We start from the raw sequence: 27,881 nt of genomic DNA on the forward strand, positions 1-27,881 counted from the left end.
GAACAAGGAGCATGAAGATGGCTACTTACATTGATCTCTGTGATTGCAATGTCAACGACGCTACCAACAACAATTAAGGCATCAAATGTGTTCCATGCATCAGCGAAATAGTGCTGCAAGCGCCCCTCCAAGGACACAAAGAGATGGGAGAGAACAGAGAGAGAACAGAGAGAACAGAGAGAACAGAGAGAGAACAGAGAGAGAACAGAGAGAACAGAGAGAGAACAGAGAGAACAGAGAGAGAACAGAGAGAGAACAGAGAGAGAACAGAGAGAACAGAGAGAACAGAGAGAGAACAGAGAGAGAACAGAGAGAGAACAGAGAGAACAGAGAGAGAACAGAGAGAGAACAGAGAGAGAACAGAGAGAACAGAGAGAGAACAGAGAGAACAGAGAGAACAGAGACAACAGATGGCTTTAGGACCAGAGAGGGTTTAGTGGTGAAAAAGGTGAGGGAAGAACAGAGAGAGAACAGAGAGAGAACAGAGAGAGAACAGAGAGACAGACAGAACAGAGAGAGAACAGAGAGAGAACAGAGAGAGAACAGCGAGAACAGAGAGAACAGAGAGAGAACAGAGAGAGAACAGCGAGAACAGAGAGAACAGAGAGAGAACAGAGGCAGAAAAAGAGAAAGAGAAGGATAGAGAGAGAACAGAGAGAGAACAGAGAGAGAACAGAGAGAGAACAGAGAGAACAGAGAGAGAACAGCGAGAACAGAGAGAGAACAGAGAGAGAACAGAGAGAGAACAGCGAGAACAGAGAGAACAGAGAGAGAACAGAGAGAGAACAGAGGCAGAAAAAGAGAAAGAGAAGGATAGAGAGGTGAAAATACAGACAAAAAACATGAAAATATACAGCAGGAAATAGAAAAAAAGATTCTGAGTGGCACTGTGTCTGGGAGAATACAACATGTATACATGCCTCTAAGTAGCCCAACTTTACATATGAAACAATGAAGTTCTGACTATGATCTGTTATGAACCCTCTACTGTATAATGTGTTATAAATCTCACACTGATACAGTGCCTACACAGTGCTGAGTAACTCGCCACCATAGACCTAGACCCAATACCAGTCCTGCATAGGTAATACATCATACCTATGGTGGTCAGCCCTGACAGAGGTCCCACAGTAGGACAAGGAGCCAACAGACTGGCTTTAGGACCAGAGAGGGGTTTGAGTGAGTAGAAAAAGGTGAGGGAAGTAAATAAGGAAGGAAGGGAGGAAGAGAGGAGGCAGGGATGAGGGCAGGTCTACTATAATACTCTACCTGAGTGAGAATGATGTCTACTACGCTGCCGATCACCACCAGGGCATCGAAGACGTTCCAGGCATCCCCAAAATACCCCTACAGGCCCGGTACAGAGCCCAGCATGGGTGGGTAGGGGGGGAGTAGGAGAGTAAGAAGTAGGGGAGGTAGGGAGGGAAAGGGTGAGGAGGGAGTGTTAAGGTAATATTGCAGGGGAAGGTACTTGGTGGAGGGAGTGGAGTGAGGGGGTGAGATAACTGGTCTATGGTGCGATTTGAGAGACAGGCAAACAGACTGACTCACCCTGGGTTTGAAGGCGATGAGTTTAAAGATCATCTCCACAGTAAAGACGCCAGTGAAGACCATGTTGAGGATGTCCATGGCATAGTTGAACAGGTGAGACTGGCCATAGTGCTGAGGAAATGGAGAGAGTGGGAGAGAGATGGAGAGAGATGGAGAGAGAAGAGGGAGAGAGAGGGTCAGAGAAAGAGAAAGGGGGAAGATAAGGGGCATAAGAAGAACAGAAAGAAGGATGAGCAAAAAAATAAATATACAGTTTATGAAATACAGAACAGAGAGACAGAAAGGCATAGCGGGACAGAGAGATAGACTCAGATATAGAGACACAAAGAGAGACAGAGATAGACTCAGATATAGAGACACAAAGAGAGACAGAGATAGACTCAGATATAGAGACACAAAGAGAGACAGAGATAGACTCAGATATAGAGACACAAAGAGAGACAGAGATAGACTCAGATATAGAGACACAAAGAGAGACAGAGATAGACCCAGATATAGAGACACAAAGAAAGACAGAGATAGACCAGGATATAGAGACACAGAGAGAGACAGAGATAGACCAGGATATAGAGACACAGAGAGAGACAGAGATAGACCAGGATATAGAGACATAGAGAGAGACAGAGATAGACCCGGATATAGAGACATAGAGAGAGACAGAGATAGAGACATAGAGACAGAGATAGACCAGGATATAGAGACACAAAGAGAGACAGAGATAGACCAGGATATAGAGACACAAAGAGAGACAGAGATAGACCCAGATATAGAGACACAAAGAAAGACAGAGATAGACCAGGATATAGAGACACAGAGAGAGACAGAGATAGACTCGGATATAGAGACACAGAGAGAGACAGAGATAGACCAGGATATAGAGACATAGAGAGAGACAGAGATAGACTCGGATATAGAGACACAGAGAGAGACAGAGATAGACCAGGATATAGAGACATAGAGAGAGACAGATAGACCAGGATATAGAGACATATAGAGAGACAGAGATAGACCAGGATATAGAGACATAGAGAGAGACAGAGATAGACCAGGATATAGAGACATAGAGAGAGACAGAGATAGACCAGGATATAGAGACCTAGAGAGAGACAGAGATAGACTCGGATATAGAGACACAGAGAGAGACAGAGATAGACCAGGACATAGAGACACAGAGAGAGACAGAGATAGACCAGGATACAGAGACATAGAGAGAGACAGAGATACACCCAGATATAGAGACAGAGACAGAGACATAGAGAGAGACAGAGATAGACCCGGATATAGAGACAGAGACAGAGACATAGAGAGAGACAGAGATAGACCAGGATATAGAGACAGAGATAGACCTGGATACAGAGACATAGAGAGAGACAGAGATAGACCTGGATACAGAGACATAGAGAGAGACAGAGATAGACCCGGATATAGAGACAGCGATAGACCCGGATATAGAGACATAGAGACAGAGATAGATCCGGATATAGACACAGAGAGAGACAGAGATAGACCCAGATATAGAGACATAGAGACAGAGATAGACCCAGATATAGAGACACAGAGAGAGACAGAGATAGACCAGGATATAGAGACAGAGATAGACCCAGATATAGAGACATAGAGACAGAGATAGACCCAGATATAGAGACACAGAGATAGACCCAGATATAGAGACATAGAGACAGAGATAGACCCAGATATAGAGACACAGAGAGAGACAGAGATAGACCCAGATATAGAGACACAGAGAGAGACAGAGATAGACCCAGATATAGAGACATAGAGACAGAGATAGACCCGGATATAGAGACAGAGATAGACCCAGATATAGAGACATAGAGACAGAGATAGACAGACCCGGATATAGAGACACAGAGATAGAGACCCAGATATAGAGACATAGAGACAGAGATAGACCCAGATATAGAGACACAGAGAGACAGAGATAGATATAGACCCAGATATAGAGACATAGAGAGAGACAGAGATAGACCCGGATATAGAGACAGAGAGAGACAGAGATAGAGACATAGAGACAGAGATAGACCAGGATATAGAGACACAGAGATAGACCAGATATAGACCAGATATAGAGACATAGAGACAGAGATAGACCAGGATATAGAGACACAGAGAGAGACAGAGATAGACCAGGATATAGAGACACAGAGAGAGACAGAGATAGACCAGGATATAGAGACACAGAGAGAGACAGAGATAGACCAGGATATAGAGACATAGAGAGAGACAGAGATAGACCAGGATATAGAGACAGAGAGAGACAGAGATAGACCAGGATATAGAGACATAGAGAGAGACAGAGATAGACCAGGATATAGAGACACAGAGAGAGACAGAGATAGACCAGGATATAGAGACATAGAGAGAGACAGAGATAGACCAGGATATAGAGACACAGAGAGAGAGACAGAGATAGACCAGGATATAGAGACATAGAGAGAGACAGAGATAGACCAGGATATAGAGACATAGAGAGAGACAGAGATAGACCAGGATATAGAGACATAGAGAGAGACAGAGATAGACCAGGATATAGAGACATAGAGACAGAGATAGACAGACCCGGATATAGAGACACAGAGACAGACAGAGATAGACCAGGATATAGAGACACAGAGAGAGACAGAGATAGACCAGGATACAGAGACATAGAGAGAGACAGAGATAGACCCGGATATAGAGACAGAGACAGAGACATAGAGAGAGACAGAGATAGACCAGGATATAGAGACAGAGATAGACCTGGATACAGAGACATAGAGAGAGACAGAGATAGACCTGGATACAGAGACAGAGATAGACCTGGATACAGAGACATAGAAAGAGACAGAGATAGACCTGGATACAGAGACACAGAGAGAGACAGAGATAGACCAGGATATAGAGACAGAGATAGACCCAGATATAGAGACATAGAGACAGAGATAGACCCAGATATAGAGACACAGAGATAGACCCAGATATAGAGACATAGAGACAGAGATAGACCCAGATATAGAGACACAGAGATAGACCCAGATATATAGACATAGAGACAGAGATAGATCCGGATATAGAGACACAGAGAGAGACAGAGATAGACCCAGATATAGAGACATAGAGACAGAGATAGACCCAGATATAGAGACACAGAGATAGACCAGGATATAGAGACAGAGATAGACCCAGATATAGAGACATAGAGACAGAGATAGACCCAGATATAGAGACACAGAGATAGACCCAGATATAGAGACATAGAGACAGAGATAGACCCAGATATAGAGACACAGAGAGAGACAGAGATAGACCCAGATATAGAGACATAGAGAGAGACAGAGATAGAGACATAGAGACAGAGATAGACCAGGATATAGAGACATAGAGAGAGACAGAGATAGACCAGGATATAGAGACACAGAGAGACAGAGATAGACCAGGATATAGAGACATAGAGAGACAGAGATAGACCAGGATATAGAGACATAGAGAGAGACAGAGATAGACCAGGATATAGAGACATAGAGAGAGACAGAGATAGACCAGGATATAGAGACATAGAGAGAGACAGAGATAGAGACATAGAGACAGAGATAGACCAGGATATAGAGACACAGAGAGAGACAGAGATAGAGACATAGAGACAGAGACATAGAGAGAGACAGAGATAGACCCGGATATAGAGACATAGAGAGAGACAGAGATAGACCAGGATATAGAGACATAGAGAGAGACATAGAGAGAGACAGAGATAGAGACATAGAGAGAGACAGAGATAGAGACATAGAGACAGCGATAGACCAGGATATAGAGACATAGAGAGAGACAGAGATAGACCAGGATATAGAGACATAGAGAGAGACAGAGATAGACCAGGATATAGAGACACAGAGAGAGACAGAGATAGACCAGGATATAGAGACATAGAGAGAGACAGAGATAGAGACATAGAGACAGAGATAGACCAGGATATAGAGACATAGAGAGAGACAGAGATAGACCAGGATATAGAGACATAGAGAGAGACAGCGATAGACCAGGATATAGAGACACAGAGAGAGACAGAGATAGAGATATAGAGACAGAGACATAGAGACAGAGATAGACCAGGATATAGAGACATAGAGAGAGACAGCGATAGACCAGGATATAGAGACATAGAGAGAGACAGCGATAGACCAGGATATAGAGACACAGAGACAGACAGAGATAGAGACATAGAGATAGAGACATAGAGACAGAGATAGACCAGGATATAGAGACACAGAGAGAGACAGAGATAGACCAGGATATAGAGACATGGAGAGAGACATAGAGAGAGACAGAGATAGAGACATAGAGAGAGACAGAGATAGACCAGGATATAGAGACACAGAGAGAGACAGAGATAGACCAGGATATAGAGACACAGAGAGAGACAGAGATAGACCAGGATATAGAGACATAGAGAGAGACAGAGATAGACCAGGATATAGAGACATAGAGAGAGACAGAGATAGACCAGGATATAGAGACATAGAGAGAGACAGAGATAGAGACATAGAGACAGAGATAGACCAGGATATAGAGACACAGAGAGAGACAGAGATAGAGACAGAGATAGAGACATAGAGACAGAGATAGACCAGGATATAGAGACATAGAGAGAGACAGAGATAGACCAGGATATAGAGACATAGAGAGAGACAGAGATAGAGACATAGAGACAGCGATAGACCAGGATATAGAGACATAGAGAGAGACAGAGATAGACCAGGATATAGAGACATAGAGAGAGACAGAGATAGAGACATAGAGACAGCGATAGACCAGGATATAGAGACATAGAGAGAGACAGAGATAGACCAGGATATAGAGACATAGAGAGAGACAGAGATAGAGACATAGAGACAGCGATAGACCAGGATATAGAGACATAGAGAGAGACAGAGACAGAGATAGAGACATAGAGACAGAGACATAGAGACAGAGAGAGACCAGGATATAGAGACATAGAGACAGAGACATAGAGAGACACAGAGATAGAGACATAGAGACAGCGATAGACCAGGATATAGAGACATAGAGAGAGACAGAGATAGAGACATAGAGACAGCGATAGACCAGGATATAGAGACATAGAGAGAGACAGAGATAGAGACATAGAGAGAGACAGAGATAGAGACATAGAGACAGCGATAGACCAGGATATAGAGACATAGAGAGAGACCGAGATCGGACTATACATGTATGGCAGGAAAGGGACTCACCTGGATGGCCAGACACAGTGTGTTGAGGATGATGAGGACGAACATGACGTACTCAAAGCCTGTGGAGTTGACCACATACCAGAACTTATACTGGTAGGGGTTCTTAGGGATGTACCTTCTCAGTGGACGAGCCTTCAGAGCATACTCCACACACTGACGCTAGAGAGAGGAGAGGGGAGATAAAACACACAGTAATACACAGAAATACACACACATACAGTGCTGTGCAAAAGTTTCATGCAGGTGTGAAAAAAATGCTGTAAAGTAAGAATGCTTTCAAAAAGAGACATGTTAAATAGTTTATTTATCAATTAACTAAATGCAAAGTGAGTGAAATGAAGAAAAATCTACATCAAATCAATATTTGGTGTGGCCACCCTTTGCCTTCAACACAGCATCAATTCTTCTAGGTACACTTGCACACAGTTTTTGAAGGAACTTGGCAGGTAGGTTGGTCCAAACATCTTGGAGAACTAACCACAGTTCTTCTGTGGATTTAGGCAGCCTCATGTGCTTCTCTCTCTTCATGTAATCCCAGACAGACTCGATGATGTTGAGATCAGGGCTCTGTGGGGGCCGAACCATCATTTCCAGGACTCCTTGTTCTTCTTTACACTGAATATAGTTCTTAATGGGGGCCTGTGTAGCTGTGCCACCAGAGACTCTAGGTTCGCGCCCAGGCTCTGTCGCGACCGGGAGGTCCATGGGGTGACGCACAATGGCCTAGCGTCGTCCGGGTTAGGGAGGGTTTGGCCGGTAGGGATATCCTTAAAAATGATAGTTCTTAATGACTTTTGCTGTATGTTTGGGGTTGTTGTCATGCTGCAGAATACATTTGGGGCCAATCAGATGCCTCCCTGATGGTATTGCATGATGGATAAGTATCTGTCTGTACTTCTCAGCATTGAGGATACCATTAATTCCGTCCAAATCACCAACTCCATTTGCAGAAATGTAGCCCCAAACATGCAAGAAACCTCCACAATGCTCCACTGTTGCCTGCAGACACTCATTTGTGTTCCGCTCTCCAGCCCTTCGGCGAACAAACTGCCTTCTGCTACAGACAAATATTTCAGTCCAGAGCACCTGCTGCCATTTTTCTGCACCCCAGTTCCTGTGTTTCCGTGCATAGTTGAGTCGCTCGGCCTTGTTCCCACGGCAGAGTTAATGATTGTGTTTCAACCTAGATATTGAATTGATGATCATGAGCACCTGTTTGGTATAATTGTTTAATCATACACCTGACTATATGTCTGCAAAATCCCTGACTTTGTACAAGTGTCCCTGGAAGAATTGATGCCGTTTTGAAGACAAATATTGATTTGATGTAGAGTTTTCTTCAGTTCACTCACTTTGCATTTATTTAATTTATAAATATAATCTATTAATTAACATGTCTATATTTGAAAGCATTCTTACTTAAAGCTTTTTTTCACACCTGCCTAAAACCTTTGCACAGTACTGTACATATTTATGTTCACATACACACAACACACATACAAGCATTCACACACACACACACACACACACACACACACACTAACACTAACTAGGTTGTTACCTGGTTCTTGTCCAGCTCACAGTTCTTGTACTCTTTCTCTCCCTGCTCCTGGAAGGTGACGATGACGAAACCGACAAAGATGTTCATCATGAAGAAGGCGATGATGATGATGTAGATGATGAAGAAGATGGAGATCTCCACGCGGTAGTTGTAGATGGGACCCATATTCTCTCGGTTGGAGTCGATGGCCTTGTACAGCAGACTGAGACACAGAAACAAACGCACACTAATCAGTGAGATGGTTCGTCAAAATGTATGTCTGTCTGGATGTGCATACGTGGAAGTGTGCATATTCACATGTGCATTTGCTGTGTGTGTGTGTGTGTGTGTGTGTGTGCACGTGCATGAGTGTGTGTGTGCGCATGCGTGCATCTGTGAGAGGCTCTTACGCAGGCCAGCCTTCAAATGTAGAGACGGTGAACAGAGCCATCATGGCCATGAGGACGTTGTCAAAGTTGAAGTCACTGTTGTACCAGATCCTCTCCCTAACTGCAGGCAACGCTGTATCTCCATCCTTATACAGGATGTATGTGCCTCTACAAGAGAGAGAGAGGAGTTATACATCTAAATCCATGTATCTACATAATCATCGGTATTTCCAAACAGACACAAACACATATCTGGGTCTCAGAACTCCAGTCCTTATGATTGAACAAATAGCAATCAAACTCACTTGCATTCCTCTGGGCTGGACTTGGCCTCGTCTGTGCAGCGATAGAACTTGCCCTGAGAGAACAGAACGTTTAACAGCTGCCCATCTGTCACACATATTACACACACATAACCACACATATAACTACTGCATCATGCATAGACTACAGACCATACTTTATGAGTGTTAACACTGTAGTGGCGGTAGGCACCTTGAATAGCTGCACTCCTATGCAGGCGAACATGAACTGTAGCAGCGTGGTGACGATCATGATGTTGCCAATGGTCCTGATGGCCACAAATACACACTGGACCACATGCTGCAGGGTCAAGGGTCAAAAACAGAGGAGACAAGAGAGAAAAGGTCAGGGATGAATGACCTTATTGGACCCTGTACCCTTAGCCTGATGATTTACAAACAGGCGACTTCAGTAGTCAGTTATCTTGAGGGTGTGTTGTTAAACAGTTGTTACACTGTGGCCCACTGGCCCCCGTCTCACCTTGAGGCCCTTGGCTCTGTTGATGGCCCTCAGGGGCCGCAACACCCTCAACACACGCAAGATCTTCACCACAGAGATGGCAGATGACCTGAACACCAAACACAGACAGTTATGGCCACATCGCTGACTCATTGAATGATTGATTTATTTCTTGCTTGATGGATCGATCAATCGATTGATCGACCAATTGATTCACCAATCGACCAATTGATTCATTTTTACGTACTGAATGCCAAAGGACACCAGAGAGACTCCAACCACCAGTAGGTCCAGCAGGTTGAAGTAGTTCCTGCAGAAGGCTCCTTTATGGAGGAAAGCCCCAAAAGCTGTCATCTAGAGAGCACAGGGAGACCGGCATCAGGTATACTGACCTATACACTAGGACCATCTCATACCAGACACACAACAGGTTCAGCTAGAACTGTAGATGAGCTAGACATGTAGGATCTTCATTTGAGCCAGTTTGCTACAGCAGGAAAATAATAACAGGAAATGTGAATTATTATGTGGATTCTAATTAACGGACATTTTTGTGGGGTTTGATTAATTTTAAACCTCCAATACACGACACGTTTTAAATGTCCTGCATTTCAGGAAAGTTCTCCTGCAACAGGATGATCAAGCTAAGATTCTACATCTGTTGACACACGCTCTTTCTCAGAGTGTGCAGACAAACACACCTACACACACTGATACAGATCTAGTTCCTTCTAATCTTACTCAGACTCCTACACATTCTGCTCAATAAGACATGAACTGGTTTTAACAGCAACCAACAGCAACCAACAAACACAACAAAAAATAAAACATTATTTCAGAGATATGCTATTCATTTCCTTTATAGATTAGAACAAAGCTCAACACATGTTCCTTGAATCTACAGGTAATCTATTGGTTCTGTCATTTGCATATTTAAGCCCAGGCTTAAAACACAAAACATGGGACTTGCATCAGTAGAGCGGTACAGAAGTGTATGAAAGCCTCCCAAACCAGAGAGGGGGGAGGTTGCATTCAAAAGAGTCTAATTGCGTCAGAGTCATTCATGTGTGTCATGGTTTCATGCATACTCTGTGGAAGTACTCAAAACAATCATACCAAAACAAGCGTCTGACCGATAGAAATTGATGCAGATGTGAGCCTTCACATTAAGCGATCACACAGGTGGGAGCTGAACAGCAGAGGAGAATTGGGTCTGGGAAGCATGTCAAGGATCTCCTAACCTGGTTGCTTTAGCATAAGCCAAACTGACAATGACAAAGGAGTTGTTGGCTAAAGTACAAACAGACCAGGGTAAGGTTCACAAAGAGGTGACCTACAATGAACCCTCATCTTTACAGGGTGCAGTTAAAACTGGACACAATAACAAGGCAGTGATTCATGCTACTGGAGTGATCCATGCTACACTCAAAAACATACAAAAATACATATTTCCCCCTCTTTTGGCTCCAAACTGGTTTGTGGTTAAAAGAGGTGCCGTGATGGTTGCTGACAGACAAGCAGAAAAAGACAGGCGCCATTTAAAAACAGGCGACATACAGTAGACGGGGGAGTGTAGCAAGACTATGGTTGTCATAGAAACCTGGTTACCTTCAACAGGATCTCAAAGGTAAATATACTAGTGAAGACATAATCTGCATAGCCTAGGATCTGGAAAGCAACGAGAAGGTCTGAGCGTTACTACACAAGCACTAGAGCACAGAACACACACACAGGGGGAGAGCATTTACCTTCAATAGGATCTCAACAGTAAAGATTGCCGTGAAAGCATAGTCAAAATAACCAAGTATCTGCAAAAAGCAATGTGAAAGTTTAACAGGAGTTCAAGGCATCAACACATTGACATGATATCAACAACTTCAGAAAGCATCAACAGTCCTAAATTGATTACTACTGCAATGAAGTATAGGTTTGAGGTTTTTAGTTCTTTTTAACACAGATGTTTCATACCACTATTAGACATTATCGTGACAGTGTCATTACTGTAAAATTACAGTCAAATTACTTTCATGGAAGTAAAGATTATCTTAATGCTATCAAATGTTATTTTTCTGTAAGAGAAACGTCTGCTGCAGTAAACATACGATGTTGCGTGCAGAGAAGTTCCGTATGGGGTCCTCAGCAGCCAGAGACACAGAGCTCAGCATGATGAAGACCAGGATGAGGTTGGTGAAGATGTGGTGGTTGATCAGCTTGTGGCAGGCCACCCGGACCCTGAGGAAAAAAAGCCATGAAATCACACATTGTTTTTGAGTGCGTGGGTGTGCGTGCATTATAACATATGTTTAGTACTGAGACCTACAGTGACTTGCAAAAGTATTCATCCCCCTCCCTTGGCGTTTCTCCTATTTTGTTGCATTACAACCTGTAATTTAAAGTTATTTTTATGTGGATTTCATGTAATGGACATACAGAAAATAGTCCAAATTGGTGAAGTGAAATGAAAAAAATGACTTGTTTCAAAAAATGTAAAGAAACGTAGAATTGAAAAATGTGGGGTTTATATGTATGCTTCCCTTTGCTGTGAAGCCCCTAAATAAGATCTGGTGCAACCAATTACCTTCAGAAGTCACAGAATTACTTAAATAAAGTCAACCTGTGTGCATTCTAAGAGTCACATGATCTGTCACATGATGTCAGTATACAGTTGAAGTCGGAAGTCTACATACACCTTAACCAAATACATTTAAACTCAGTTTTTCAATTTTCCTGACATTTAATCAGAGTAAAAATTCCAAGTCTTAGGTCAGTTAGGATCACCAGTTTATTTTAACTTCTTGGATATAGGGGGTGCTCTTTTAATTTATGGATTAAAAAACGTGCCCGTTTTAAGCGCAATATTTTTGTCACGAAAAGATGCACGACTATGCATATAATTGGCGGCTTTGGAAAGAAAACACTCTAAGGTTTCCAAAACTGCAAAGATATTATCTGTGAGTGCCACAGAACTCATGCTACAGGCGAAACCAAGATGAAACTTCAACCAGGAAATAGGCAGAATTTTTGAAGCTCTGTTTTCCATTGTCTCCTTATATGGCTGTGAATGCGCCGGGAATGAGCCTGCCCTTTCTATCGTTTCTCCAAGGTGTCTGCAGCATTGTGACGTATTTGTAGGCATATCATTGGAAGATTGGCCATAAGAGACTACATTTACCAAGGGTCCGCCCGGTGTCCTTTGTCTAAATTGGTGCGTAATCTACAAGCTGCACGCAGTCATCCAATGATTGAGAGGTGAGAGGAGGCTTTCAACGAACGATATATCATGAAGAGATATGTGAAAAACACCTTGAGGATTGATTCTAAACAACTTTACCATGTTTCAGTTGATATTATGGAGTTAATTTGGAAAAAGTTTGGCGTTTTGAAGACTGAATTTTCGGGTTTTTTGGTAGCAAAATGTGACGCACCAAACGGAGCAATTTCTCCTAAACAAATAATCTTTCAGGAAAAACTGAGCATTTGCTATCTAACTGAGAGTCTCCTCATTGAAAACATCTGAAGTTCTTCAAAGGTAATGATTTTATTTGAATGATTTTCTGGTTTTTGTGAAAATGTTGCCTGCTGATGCTAACGCTAAATGCTACGCTAGCTGCGCTAGCTGTTACACAAATGCTTGTTTTGCTATGGTTGAGAAGCATATTTTGAAAATCTAAGATGACAGTGTTGTTAACAAAAGGCTAAGCTTGAGAGCTAGCATATTAATTTCATTTCATTTGCGATTTTCATGAATAGTTAACGTTGTGTTATGCTAATGAGCTGCGGGGATAATTACACTCCTGGATACAGGTTTTTTTCGTAGCTAAACGTGACGCACCAAACGGAGCGATTTCTCCTAAACAAATAATCTTTCAGGAAAAACTGAGCATTTGCTATCTAACTGAGAGTCTCCTCATTGAAAACATCTGAAGTTCTTCAAAGGTAAATGATTTTATTTGAATGATTTTCTGTTTTTTGTGAAAATGTTGCCTGCTGATGCTAACGCTAAATGCTATGCTAGCTGCGCTAGCTGTTACACAAATGCTTGTTTTGCTATGGTTGAGAAGCATATTTTGAAAATCTGAGATGACAGTGTTGTTAACAAAAGGCTAAGCTTGAGAGCTAGCATATTAATTTCATTTAATTTGCGATTTTCATGAATAGTTAACGTTGCGTTATGGTAATGAGCTTGAGGCTGTATTCACGATCCCGGATCCGGGATGGCTCGACGCAAGAAGTTATGAATGTGAAATGTCAGAATAATAGTAGAGAGAATGATTTATTTCAGCTTTTATTTTTTTCATCACATTCCCAGTGGGTCAGAAGTTTACACACACTCAATTAGTATTTGGTAACATTGCCTTTAAATTGTTTAACTTGGGTCAAACGTTTTGGGTAGCCTTCCACAAGCTTCCGACAATAAGTTGGGTGAATTTTGGCCCATTCCTACTGACAGAGCTGGTTTAACTGAGTCAGGTTTGTAGGCCCCCTTGCTTGCACACGCTTTTTCAGATCTGCCCACAAATTTTCTATAGGATTGAGGTCAGGGCTTTGTGATGGCCACTCCAATACCTTGACTTTGTTGTCCTTAAGCCATTTTGCCAAAACTTTGGAGGTATGCTTGGGGTCATTGTCCATTTGGAAGACCCATTTGCGACCAAGCTTTAACTTCCTGACTGATGTCTTGAGATGTTGCTTCAATATATCCACATAATATTCCTTCTTATAATGCAATCTATTTTGTGAAGCGCACCAGTCCCTCCCGCAGCAAAGCACCCCCACAACATGATGCTGCCACCCTGTGCTTCACGGTTGGGATGGTGAACTTTGGCTTGCAAGCCTCCCCTTTTTTCCTCCAAGCATAACGATGGTCATTATGGCCAAACAGTTCTATTTTTGTTTCATCAGACCAGAGGACATTTCTCCAAAAAGTATGATCTATGTCCCCATGTGCAGTTGCAAACCGTAGTCTGGCTTTTTTATGGCGATTTTGGAGCAGCGGCTTCTTCCCTGCTGAGCGGCCTTTCAGGTAATGTCGATATATAACTTGTTTTACTGTGGATATAGATACTTTTGTACCTGTTTCCTCCAGCATCTTCACAAAGTCCTTTGCTGTTGTTCTTCGATTGTTTTGCACTTTTCGCACCAAAGTACGTTCATCTCTAGGAGACAGAACACGTCTCCTTCCTGAGCGGTATGACGGCTGCGTGGGCCCATGGTGTTTATACTTGCGTAGTATTGTTTGTACAGATGAACGTTGTACCTTCAGGCACCAACCCAACAACTCTCATCACCCCGAGAACCCTATCCCCACAGTGAAGTATGGTGGTGGCAGCATCATGCTGTGGGGATGTTTTCATCGGCAGGGACCGGGAGACTAGTCAGAATTGAAGGAAAGATGGATGCCGCTAAATACAGGGAAATTCTTGAGGGAAACCTGTTTCAGTCTTCCAGAGATTTGAGACTGGGATGGATGTTCAATGAGCATACTCTAAGCATACTGCCAAAGCAACACTCAAGTGGTTTAAGGGGAAACATTTAAATGTATTGGAAAGGCCTAGTCAAAGGCAAGACCTCAATCCAATTGAGAATCTGTAGCAGTTTTGCCTTGAAGAATAGGCAAAAATCCCAGTGGACAGATGTGCCAAGGTCATAGAGACATACCTCAAGAGATTTGCACCTTTAATTACTGCAAAAGGTGGCTCTACAAAGTACTGACTTTGGGGGGGTGAATAGCTATGCACGCTCAAGTTTTCAGTTTTTTTGTTGCATTTCCTGTTTGTTTCACCATAAAAAATACTTTGCATCTTCAAAGTGGTAGGCATGTTGTGTAAATCAAATGATACAAACACCCCAAAAATCCATTTTAATTCCAGGTTGTAAGGCAACAAAATAGGAAAAATGCCAAGAAAGGGTGAATACTTTCGCAAGCCACTATACTTACGGGTTAGTGTGGCTGAAGATGAAGAAAGCACTGCCCTCAGGGATGGGCGGAGTCTTCTCCTTGATGCTGAGGTCTGACAGCCTTTGAGGGCGTGGCCCAACCGGAACCTCTGGCAGATTATCATCATCATTGTCATCATCACCAACTGGGGAAAACCAGGATCAAAGATAAGGCAGTTCCAGGCCATGGAAGCTATGGCAACAAAGCTAGGACACTGATCTCAGAACAGATTAGGTTACCTGGAGTGTCTGGAGTGGGATACGGCTCCTTCTCCTCTTCCTCCTCCAGTGGAACCTACATTCATCAAGACACAAATAACATATCAGCAGTGTATCTGTACTGTTATGAATGCCATATGGTTTTAACTCACTGTATCATTTTATTTTATTGTTTTATTTAACCTTTATTTAACCAGGAAGGGCTCATTGAGATTTAAAATCTCTTTTTCAAGAGCGTCCTGGCCAAGATAGGCAGCACCAAGTCATTACAAAAATTACAGACAAACAACATGAAAAACTACAAGTAATCTAGTAAAAACCATAGAATTCACAAGAGTATAACAAAATCAAAAACAGCAAATTAAAAACATTGACAGGTCAGGGAATCAGTCTCAAGATCATTCATCAGTGATTTAAAAATACCAATCGGGACAAGTTCTTCCAGTTTAAAAGTATTTTGTAAAAGGCATTCCAAGACGATGGCGCAGAGTACATAAAAGCCCTTTTACCAAATTCAGTTCGGACATTTGGAACAGTTAGCAGGATAAAGTCCTGCGAACGAAGAGAGTACCCACCACATTTCTGAACAATAAAAATGGCCAAATAAAAAGGTAGTAAACCCAAAAAGGCTTTGTAAATAAAAGTATACCAGTGACTGAGCCTAGAGAAGGCCAGCCAACCCTGGTACACAAAGTGCAGTGGTGCGTAAGGGTTTTGTAGTTTAAAATAAATCTCAAAGTGCCATGGTAAAGGGCGTCAATTGATCTCAAACACTGAGCGGAAGCATTCATATATAAAATATCTCCAGTCTATAGTAAGGGCATAAATGTAGCTGATACTAGCCACCTTGTGGCTTCAAAAGAAAAACAGGCCTTATTCCTAAAATAAAATCCCAATTTCAGCTTCAATTTTATTGTAAGTTGTTGAATATGTAATTTAAAAGAGAGGCCGTCATCAATTAAAATTCCAAGATATTTATATGAGGTTACAGCCTCAATCTCCTTGCCCTGACAGGTAGTAATAGGTGAAAGGTTCAGAGGTCTATTTCTTGCTTTAGAAAACACTATTAGTTTAGTTTTGTCAGTATTGAGGATAAGCTTCAATTGACACAAGGTACAGTATGTTGAACAGTATAAAAAGCAGTTTGCAAGTTCTGGAAAGCTTTTGTAAGAGACGAGGCACAACAGTAAATAACAGTATCATCAGCATAAAAATGAAGTTGTGCATTTTGGACATTTTTGTCTTTATTTATATAAATAGTGAATAAGAGAGGACCAAGTACAGAGCCTTGGGGCACGCCATTAAAGACAGACAATTTAACAGACATAAGCCCATCAAATTGAGAACACTGAGTTCTATCAGACAGATAGTTAGCAAACCATGCAACTGCATGCTCTGAAAGACCTACACTCGACAATCTCTGCCTCGGTATAGCATGATCAACTGTATCAAAAGCCTTAGAGAGAGCAATAAAAAGTGAGACACAATGCTGTTTTTTGTCAATGGCTTCAGTGATATCATTTAAAACCTTCATGGCTGCTGTAATTGTGCTATGCTTCTCCCTGAAGCCCGATTGGTACATTGATAAAATAGAGTTAGTAAATAAAAACTCCTTTAGCCTCTGTGTGGTTATGGATTGCTCTTCTCTGACTTTCTAAAACCCCAATCTAAAAGCTACTCTGATTACCTTGAGATCCCCCTCCTGGTCCTCAGGTTTCAGCTCCTCCATCTTATCAGTATCATCTCTGGAAAAAGAAGAGCCCAAACACAAGACAACATCCCGACGGGTCAGGAGGAACAACAGAAAAACACAGACCATCCTCTCTTTCAGTAAGACAGTGCTGACATTACCTGGCACTCTTCTTCCTCTCCTTCTCCTCCTCTTCCTCCTTTTGGGCTGTGTTCAGGCTCTCTGCATCTGCCAGGTTGTCAACGGCGATGGCCAAGAAGACGTTCAGCAGGATGTCTGATTGCAAACTGGACTTAAGGGCAACGGAGATACAACATTGACCTAACGTTTGAGTGTAATGCACTGTTCTTCACTCCTGATCCTGTGGGCTAGCAATGTGTGCTGGCTATTGTTCCAGCTCCGAACTAACATATTTGATTCAACAAACAAAGAAAAGCTACTCATGACTAGCTGAGTCAAATGGGTTAGTGCTGGGGTGGAACAAAAGCCGGCAACTATTGCGTCTCCCTTGAACCAGTGGATAATACTGATCTAAATGCTATATGACTAGGGGCAGCTGAAGCCATGTGTTCTACATGTTTTAAAAACAGGATACAGTTTCCACAGACAAAGAGGATGATGAAGTAGATGCAGACGACCATGCCTGAGGAGAAGGGTCCACCGTACGCCATGATGCCATCATACATCACAGCATTCCAATCCTCGCCTGTCAGGATCTGAGTCACACAACACAGTGTAACACAACGTCATCCCAACTTTAGTACAACGCCATCACGACATTATTACAATATTACTATTACATTATTACAAGTCATCACAATGTTATCACAACGTCATATCACAATGTTACCACAACGTCATATCACAATGTTACCACAACGTCATATCACAATGTTATCACAACGTCATATCACAACATTATTACAACGCCATTATAACGTCATCACATTTTCATGATGTCAATAATCATTGTGAGAGAAGCCAGGAACAGGTAGAGTCGTCCTACCTGAAACACTGTGAGTAGTGCCTGGGGGAAGTTGTCGAAGGTGCTCCTCTTGGTTATCGTCTCGTCGAAGTTGAACTTGCCGCCGAAGAGCTGCATGCCCAACAGAGAGAAGATGATGATGAAGAGGAAGAGCAGGAGCAGGAGGGAGGCGATGGACTTCATGGAGTTGAGCAGCGACGCCACCAGGTTACTGAGAGATGCCCAGTGGCTACAGGGCAGAGAGAGAGAAAGAGAAGGTCAAGATGAATGCACAAACAATCCATACGCAAGCATGCAAGCACACATACCGAGAGACTGATAAACATTCTTCCAACAGTAGATGATACATCAAAACCAGTGAGCAAAGAAAGAGATGTGACGTGAATGTATCACAGAGGTAAACATTTTGCCAAAATTACACCTCCACCACGTCAGTCTATGTCCAGCCCCTCCTGAAGTCTCCCAGTCTCACCGTGTGACCTTGAAGATGCGTAGCAGGCGGACACAGCGGAACACAGAGATGCCCAGGGGAGACATGATGGCCAGCTCCACCAGGATGGTCTCCACGATGCCGCCACACACCACGAAGCAGTCGAAGCGGTTGAACAGAGACACGAAGTAGGCCTGCAGGCCCAGACTATACATCTTCACCAGCATCTCACACGTAAACAGAGCCAGCAGAACCTTGTTGGCCACATCTGGAGAGCAGCGGACATCAGCATGTAGACATTACAGTACAACATTTTCCAGTTATAAAGATCACTGCTATGGGGATCTGGTAGGAAGGGTTACTGTATGCAGCAGATACAGTAGCTGGGTAAGTCATAGGTATTGTCTGATTATCAAGGGCACTACTGTAGTACAATGGCATTGTAGATTATAAGATTCAAGGATAACATAGTAAGTATCCTGTGGGTTTCTGAGAAGGACACTGTAAAGTACACATTATGCTAAAACTATGAGATTGGGAAATAACATTTTGACCCTCTACCCACCCTGTACTTCAGTGAGCCAGTCAGGCTGGTTGTAGTGCTCTGACGAGATGGTGAGCGTGTTGAGAAACACCAGGATGATCACCAGCCAATAGAAAGACACTGACTTCACGGCAACACGACACTTCCTGCGGCAGAACCGGTTCCAGCGACGCCATCGCCGACTTCAAGAGAGAGGAAATGATGTCACAATCTGACTCGAATCAGGAAGTTGTGTTACATACTGGTTGATCATCACAGGATTTAATGAACGGGTTAATTGTGAACTGGAATGAAATCATGCATGTTAGACAGAAGATCTCAAACAATGTCAGGGTCACAGACTGAACAAAATGCAGACGTGGTGAGGATGATGAAGATGTGGATGATGATGAAGAGGACATCAGCAGGAGTGCAGTGACTGATCAGGATGGACAGAGTGTGTGTGTGGGAAAAACACAAGCGAGTGACGATGAATTTCCACAATGTGCATCAGGGCCATGCAAAACAACTAATGACACATAGTACTGACAGAGGACTGACCTGTACTTTGATTTTATAATTTTCTGACTGAAGAAAGGAAGAATCATATTGTTAATTCCATTTGCATGAATGACGTATTACAGAAGCTTTTTAAGTCTATTCAGGTAGAAAGAAACCTTGCACCTTGACAGACACACAGAGACAGACAGACTCACCAGAGTGGTCCACAGCAGTTAGCCTTATCGTCCTCTCCATTGGGGTTGTCAGTGTTCACAGACTCTGTCTCGCTGGCGGGCTTGCTTGCTGTGACATCACACAAACACAGGAAGTAAGGTGAGATCCAGTCGAACTATGGCTCCGACTTTCCAACCTAAAGAACCCTTATGATCAGGTTTGGGGAGTAACTGATTACATGTAATCTGATTTTAAAAAGGCTATAACTGTAATCCGTTACGTTGCCAGCAAAAATATTGTAATCAGATTACGGATACTTTTGAAAAAGTAGATGATTACTTCTTGGATTGCATTTAAATTCAGAAAGGATGTTTGTGAAAAAAATACATTAAGACACCTTTCTGTTTTGTTCAATTCAGCATTGAAAAAAGTTTGACCACAAGTCAGAGAACACCAGGATGACACGTCAAATGCGTTTGATGGATCCTTTTTGTCTCTCTCTAATGCCTTTTAAGGGGAAAGTAATCCAAAAGTAACCAAAAATTATCAGATTACGTTACTGAGTTTGGGTAATCCAAAAATTACATTACTGATTACAATTTTGGACAGGTAACTGTAACAGATTACATTTAAAAAGTAGCCAACCCTATCCTACTTATGGTTGAGTGTTTTAGGGTAGTTTAAATCTAGTAAAGATGGCATGATTTCATATCCTCATCATTCAGTATAGGGCTCTTTGGGGACCATCATTGGCAGTCAGAATACAGAGGGCTGATTGCAGCAGCTGCAGAGATCATCCGTGCTGTTTACTATGTGAAGGGGATAACAATAATGTGGTTTCTGATAGGGTTAGAAACGTTATGCTAGTAGTGGATCTGTGCAGATGCTGTACAAACCTTATGAATAAGTAAGTACAAGGTCAAAAATACTCCACAAAATATCTCAAGGAACAAGGCTTATAAAAATGAACTAAATAAAATAAATGGCAATGAATGACTCAAAATGACCCCACAATGCATGTCTACAAGGCAATCTATCTATTTTGATTGTTTACAAATATGCACACCCTTTCCATAGTCAACATATCAATGTGTTGACATTTGCAGACAATATTTCCCTTATTCACTTATGGTCCAGTTCCGGAGAATTCTAGGTTACAGTACAACATGCACATGACCTCTCGTAACCTCTAGAAGCCTTAAACCTGCTGGTTGTGTCTCAAAATACTGATGTTTGATTCACAAATCTTGTCCTACTTTACCAAAGAGTCAGGACATGAGGACACAGATCTAATGAAGAGGCTGATTGAGTGAAATGAAGAGTAGTTGTAGAGAGGATTGAACACAACAATTGGACAAGAACACATCAAACTAGTAGCAAAGCACAAGCAAGCAAAGGAGGGAGGGCAAAACACACACACACACACACACAACCCAATTTACCCTGTGTCTCTGTGGACTGGCTGAACCAGCCAAACTTCCCTTTCTTCTTCTCCGTTAGGTCAGCCAGTGTCACGCCTTGGTGTTTTAAAGGCATGCAGTACATGCATTTAGACAGCAGAGGGAGCAGTGAGTCAGTAGAGAACAAGCGAGAACAGATATCTACTACTATATAAGCAGTTAGGAAGAGGCTAGAGAAGCACTAAACAAAACATAAGAGACAAAAGAGAAGAGAAGCCAATAACTGGAAGGCATGAAAGAAGGAAAGAAGAAGAAGCAGTTGTAGAGCAGAGGAGAGAAGAAGAAGAAGGACATCTATTAGTAGCAGCTAGTGGGCCACACAGAGTTGAACTCTACGCAGATTAAAACATGTACATTAAGGAAAGAGGGTTGGTAAAGTATGGTACCTAGACACCACACATAGACAACTGACATAGAGGGGTCTAATAGTCTAACAACAGTGACAGATTATACACTACACAGATATGCACTAATAAAGCTTTCTGTGGTGACCTAAAACCAGTGGGTAGATGGCTGGAGCTAGGGCTGCAGCAGTGCCAGGCAGAGCAGTGGGAGAGGGGGGGGTTGTCTCATCGCTGCAACTCTCGTACGGACTCAGGAGAGGCGAAGGTAGAGAGCCGTGCGTCCTCCGAAAGACAACACAACCAAGCCGCACTGCTTCTTAACACAATGCCCACTTAACACAGAAGCCAGCCGCACCAATGTGTCAGAGGAAACACACTGTACACCTGGCTACCGTGTCAGCATGCACTGCGCCTGGCCCACCATAGGAGTCGCTAGTGAGTGATGGGATAAGTACATCCCTGCAAACCCTCCCCTAACCCGGACGACGCTGGGCCAATTGTGCGCCGCCCCATGGGACTCCCGGTCGCGGCCGGCTGCAACAGAGCCTGTACTGAAAACCAGAATCTCTACTGGCACGGCTAGCTCTGCGATGCAGTGTCTTAGACCACTGCGCCACTCGGGAGGCACAATCATCTCTTTTTAAACAGACTCACACAGACACCTCAAGGCCTCAAGGGATTCTACCACTGAGTCATGTTTACCAAGAACCCCCATTCACATTACTTTCACTGGCTGTAAGCCAAAGCATTTGCAACACTGCTACTGAACATGTATAAATACACTATCTGAAATGAAACCTTCCATTATTGAGGATGGACTTTGTTTGGGTTATCCTGATCATGATAAGACACTGCCATAGTATTTACTGTGTTTGTTTACAGTAGCAACCAGCTCAACTAATGTCCCATACAAACTCAATGAGAAACAGCACATGAATACATATTTTGTATTGTAGAGCCCAATAGTGAGAGTACTGCTGATACCGTAGATGAGGCACTCAAACCTACCGGCATGCATTAGTCTAACTCTCTAGATCTCCCAGGCTTTACAGTTAATGACGGGGGAGACAAAAATAGAACAATAGCATCACTGATGTGCCTATTATGTCTACTAAAAATTGCCCAGATGAGATGGATACTACAGCCAAGATCTCTCTCTGTCTCTGCACACTAAAACATGCATCCATGCATGCACACACAGTCTGTCAGTCAGTCAGTCAGTCAACATACACTATGATGGGCATTAATATGGAGTTGGTCCCACCTTTAATGCTGTAACAGCCTCAACTCTTCTGCGAAGGCTTTCCACTAGATGCTGGAACATTGCTGCGGGGACTTGCTTCCGTTCAGCCACAAGAGCGTTAGTGAGGTTGGGCAATTAGGACTGGCTTTCAGTCGGCATTCCAATTCCTCCCAAAGGTGTTCAATGGAGTTTAGGTCAGGGCTCTGTGCAGGCCAGTCAAGTTCTTCCACACCAATCTCGACAAACCATTTCTGATTGGATCTCGCTTTGTGCACGGGGGCATTGACATGCTGAAACAGGAAAGGGCCTTTCCCAAACTGTTCCCATAAAGTAGAGGGGCACAGAATCATCTAGAATGTCATTGTAAGATAGCGGTAGCGTTAAGATTTCCCTTCACTGGAACTAAGGGGCTTAGCCCGAAACATGAAAAACAGCCCAGGACCATTATTCCTCATCCACCAAACTTTAAAGTTGGCACTATGCATTGGGGCAGGTAGTGTTGTCCTGGTATCCGCCAAACCCAGATTTGTCCATCGGACTGCCAGATGGTGAAGCGTGATTCATCACTCCAGAGAACGTGTTTCCACTGCTCCAGAGTCCAATGGAGGCGAGCTTTACACCACTTTAGCATTGTTATTGCGCATGGTGATCTTAGGCTTGTGTGTGGCTGCTCGGCCATGGAAACCCATTTCATGAAGCTCCCGACAAACAGTTATTGTGCTGACGTTGCTTCCAGAGGCAGTTTGGAACTCGGTATTGAGTGTTGCAACCGAGGACAGATGATTTATACACTCTACGAGCTTCAGCACTCGGCGGTCCCGTTCTGTGAGCTTGTGTGGCCTACCACTTTGCAGCCGAGCTGTAGTTGCTCCTTGATAATTTCCACTTCACAATAATAGCACTTACAGTTGACCTGGGCAGCTCTAGCAGGGCAGAAATTTGACGAACTGACTTGTTGGAAAGTTGGCATCCTATGAAGGTGCCATGTTGAAAGTCACTGAGCTCTTCAGTAAGGTCATTCTACTGCCAATGTTTGTCGATGGAGATTGAATGGCTGTGTGCTCAATGTTATACACCTGTCAGCAACACGTGTGGATGAAATAGCCAGATCCACAAATTTGAAGGGTTGTCCACATACTTCTGTATAAACAGAGTACCTACAATAGCAAATGTCTCATCCCAACAGGAAGCGCTGTGTCGTCATGCATCATGCTGCACACGCTTACATAAAGAGGATTTGGATTACTATCTCTTTCTTCCATTGAAGTCATATCATCATCATTCCTGTGTGTGTGTGTCTGTGTGTGTGTGTGAGGTCATGTGTGTGTGTGTGTTACGGCTGAAGCAGCAGACATGACATTCACTTTCATTTGGTTTACCCAGAATGATAACAATTTCTCAGGAAGTCCTGGGATCAATAGCAATATGATCCAGTGACATAACATCACAGGAACAGGTGGTAGAACCAACAGGGAACAAACACCCATTATTGCATTCCAAAAACAGATTTATTTCAAACCTGTTTAAAACCTAGACCTCTGTCTCTGTCTCTGAACCACACTGCTGGCCAGGTGCTGGTAACAGGGTAGAGTAGACTTTCAGCATGACTTTCAGTATGCTTATAGAGAAGAGCACTCAACATGCACTACACTGACACACATGATGATTGGTTGAACAGATAAGAAGGTTGTTGGAGCTGGACTGTTAGATTTCAGTGCAGCCTTTGATGTTATGGACCATAACCTGTTGTTGAATTCTTTTATGTGATATGGCTTTTCAACCTCTGCCAAATTCTGGATTTAGAGATATTTATTTAATAGGCTCTGTCGCAGCCGGCCGCGACCGGGAGGTTCCGTGGGGCGACGCACAATTGGCCTAGCGTCGTCCGGGTTAGGGAGGGGTTGGCCAGTAGGGATATCCTTGTCTCATCGCACACCAGCGACTGCTGTGGCGGGCCGGGCGCAGTGCACGCTAACTAGGTCGCCAGGTGCACGGTGTTTCCTCCGACACATTGGTGCGGCTGGCTTCCGGGTTGGATGCGTGCTGTGTTAAGAAGCTTGGTTGGGTTGTGTTTTGGAGGACGCATGGCTTTCGACCTTCGTCTCTCCCGAGCCCGTACGGGAGTTGTAGCGATGAGACAAGATAGTAACTACTAATAATTGGATACCACGAAATTGGGGAGAAAAGGGGGTAAATTAAAAATAAAATAAAACAACTAAAATGCTTGATTGCATTTCAAAGAATGAATGTATAGGAGCGAGAGCTGCGTGCATATTATCTGTGACAAACAGGTGCTGTTAGATTACATCATGTTTCTGCCTGTTTGGAACAGTGTAAACAACACTAAATACATTCAAAGTAATACCAGTCTGTTGTAACAATTTTTTAAGGCTTTATTACAACATAGCAAATATTAAAAGCAGCTGAATCTGTGAAATTGCTTTATCCAACATTTTTCCGTTGCATGAGGCTTGGCGCTCACAGAATCAGTAGGCTATTAAACAAACACTCAAACAGTAGCAGGATCTGTCTTATTTCTGTAGATATGGATGATTTATAAAGCCAGGTACATTTAACAGTTAGACTGTTGATTATAGACCTAATTAAGATGGGGTTTCCTCTAGGCTAAGGCCAGGGCTGTTTCTTCGTCTCTGCTGCTGCTGCCTCCGCCACATTGTTCGCCAATCCCAATATGCTGCTTAACATTGCTATTATGCATAGGGAAAGGCGACAATTCTACGGCGCACTGAACATGAAGTTTCAGAACTCTGGACAGCGACTGTATCCAACGCAGGAGAAATTGCATTTGTTCTAAAATAATATTCAAAATATTAAATTTGCACCATTATTTTGACATAATATAGTCATATACAGTTTCAGTATCACATCTTAGTGTGAAGTACCATCCTCGTGGCCTCCGCAATGGATTAGACCACTGAGAATTAGACAGGTGTCTTGTGCACCATGAAAAAATAAGAACATTTTGACTGCTCGACTAAAGAAATCTGGGTCGACCAACAGCCTATCAACCAAACAATCGACCAGTCGACTAAATGGGGTCAGCCCTGGTGGCCAGTAAAGAACTGGTCCTGAACGTCTCTAAAACTAAGAGCATTGTATTTGGTACAAATCATTTCCTAAGTTCTAGACCTCAGCTGTATCTGGTTATGAATGGTGTGGCTGTTGAGCAAGTTGAAGAGACTGAATTACTTGGTTTGACCATATATTGTAAACTGTCAGGATCAAAACATATAGATTCAATGGTTGTAAAGATGGGGAGAGGTCTGTCCGGTGAGAAAGAGATGCTCTGCTTTTTTGACACCACACTCCATAAAGCAAGTCCTGCATCACTTGTTGTTTTTAGAAGAAACACGAATGTGTTGGAAATTACAAATTGTTGTAGTGAACTTACACACAGCACTGACACACACACTTATCCTACCAGATATGCCACCAGGGGTCTTTTCACAGTCACCAGGTCCAGAACAAATTAAAGGAAACATACAGTATTATACAGAGCCATGATTGAATGGAACTCCCTTCCATCTTATATTGTGCAAGTGAACAGAAAACCTGGTTTCAAAAAACAAAGCAACACCTCACGCCTCTCCCCCATGTGACCTACGTGTTGTGTGTATGTACTGACATGTATGTGGAAGTGATAGACAAACACACACAATACATGTTCATCTTTTAAATGTATGTCAGTTGTAATGTATTTTATTTGGTATGTCTTCTCCTTTATGTGTCGGACCCCAGTAAGACTAGCTGTCGCCATTGGCGTCGGCTAACAGGGATCCTAATAACATCTAAACCTAAGTAGAACAGAGGGGAATGAGATGTGAAGGGGGTGGTGAGGTAGGAGAACAGAGGGAATGAGATGTGAAGGGGGTGGTGAGGTAGGAAAACAGATAGGAATGAGATGTGAAGGAGGTGGTGAGGTAGGCGAACAGAGGGGAATGAGATGTGAAGGGGTGGTGAGGTAGGAGAACAGAGGGGAATGAGATGTGAAGGGGGTGGTGAGGTAGGAGAACAGAGGGGAATGAGATGTGAAGGGGGTGGTGAGGTAGGAAAACAGAGGGGAATGAGATGTGAAGGAGGTGGTGAGGTAGGCGAACAGAGGGGAATGAGATGTGAAGGGGTGGTGAGGTAGGAGAACAGAGGGGAATGAGATGTGAAGGGGTGGTGAGGTAGGAGAACAGAGGGGAATGAGATGTGAAGGGGGTGAGGTAGGAGAACAGAGGGGAATGAGATGTGAAGGGGTGGTGAGGTAGGAGAATTAGATGTGAAGGGGGTGGTGAGGTAGTAGAATGAGATGTGAAGGGGGTGGTGAGGTGGAGAATGAGATGTGAAGGGGGTGGTGAGGTAGGAGAATGAGATGTGAAGGGGGTGGTGAGGTAGGGGTACAGAGGGGAATGAGATGTGAAGGGGTGGTGAGGTAGGGGAACAGAGGGGAATGAGATGTGAAGGGGGTGGTGAGGTAGGAGAACAGAGGGGAATGAGATGTGAAGGAGGTGGTGAGGTAATAGAACAGAGGGGAATGAGATGTGAAGGAGGTGGTGAGGTAGGAGAACAGAGGGGAATGAGATGTGAAGGGGTGGTGAGGTAGGGGAACAGAGGGGAATGAGATGTGAAGGGGGTGGTAAGGTAGGAGAACAGAAGGGAATGAGATGTGAAGGGGGTGGTGAGGTAGGAGAACAGAGGGGAATGAGATGTGAAGGGGGGGTGAGGTAGGAGAACAGAGGGGAATGAGATGTGAAGGGGTGGTGAGGTAGGAGAATTAGATGTGAAGGGGGTGGTGAGGTAGTAGAATGAGATGTGAAGGGGGTGGTGAGGTGGAGAATGAGATGTGAAGGGGGTGGTGAGGTAGGAGAATGAGATGTGAAG

General features: G+C 43.3%; 1 protein-coding gene across 1 annotated transcript in view; it reads right to left on the reverse strand.

Annotated features, from left to right (window-relative positions):
* Positions 1–27,881, reverse strand: part of LOC112222121 (voltage-dependent L-type calcium channel subunit alpha-1D-like) — a 106,439-nt gene that overhangs the window by 21,840 nt on the left and 56,718 nt on the right. Inside the window, exons 10-30 of the mRNA XM_042303956.1 lie at positions 19,989–20,076; positions 19,834–19,860; positions 19,315–19,475; positions 18,792–19,017; positions 18,341–18,548; positions 17,930–18,050; positions 17,496–17,610; positions 17,332–17,389; positions 15,666–15,720; positions 15,427–15,571; positions 11,591–11,720; positions 11,237–11,296; positions 9,736–9,842; positions 9,510–9,597; positions 9,222–9,329; positions 9,032–9,084; positions 8,748–8,894; positions 8,359–8,560; positions 6,798–6,956; positions 1,552–1,662; positions 30–113 (exon numbers count right to left, since the gene is read on the reverse strand). Of these exons, the coding sequence (XP_042159890.1) occupies positions 30–113; positions 1,552–1,662; positions 6,798–6,956; positions 8,359–8,560; positions 8,748–8,894; positions 9,032–9,084; positions 9,222–9,329; positions 9,510–9,597; positions 9,736–9,842; positions 11,237–11,296; positions 11,591–11,720; positions 15,427–15,571; positions 15,666–15,720; positions 17,332–17,389; positions 17,496–17,610; positions 17,930–18,050; positions 18,341–18,548; positions 18,792–19,017; positions 19,315–19,475; positions 19,834–19,860; positions 19,989–20,076 (2,453 nt within the window). The remainder of the gene's footprint in view (positions 1–29; positions 114–1,551; positions 1,663–6,797; positions 6,957–8,358; positions 8,561–8,747; positions 8,895–9,031; positions 9,085–9,221; positions 9,330–9,509; positions 9,598–9,735; positions 9,843–11,236; positions 11,297–11,590; positions 11,721–15,426; positions 15,572–15,665; positions 15,721–17,331; positions 17,390–17,495; positions 17,611–17,929; positions 18,051–18,340; positions 18,549–18,791; positions 19,018–19,314; positions 19,476–19,833; positions 19,861–19,988; positions 20,077–27,881) is intronic.

This window comes from Oncorhynchus tshawytscha, linkage group LG22 (genome assembly GCF_018296145.1).
Source record: "Oncorhynchus tshawytscha isolate Ot180627B linkage group LG22, Otsh_v2.0, whole genome shotgun sequence".
NCBI classification, from domain to species: Eukaryota; Metazoa; Chordata; class Actinopteri; order Salmoniformes; family Salmonidae; genus Oncorhynchus; species Oncorhynchus tshawytscha.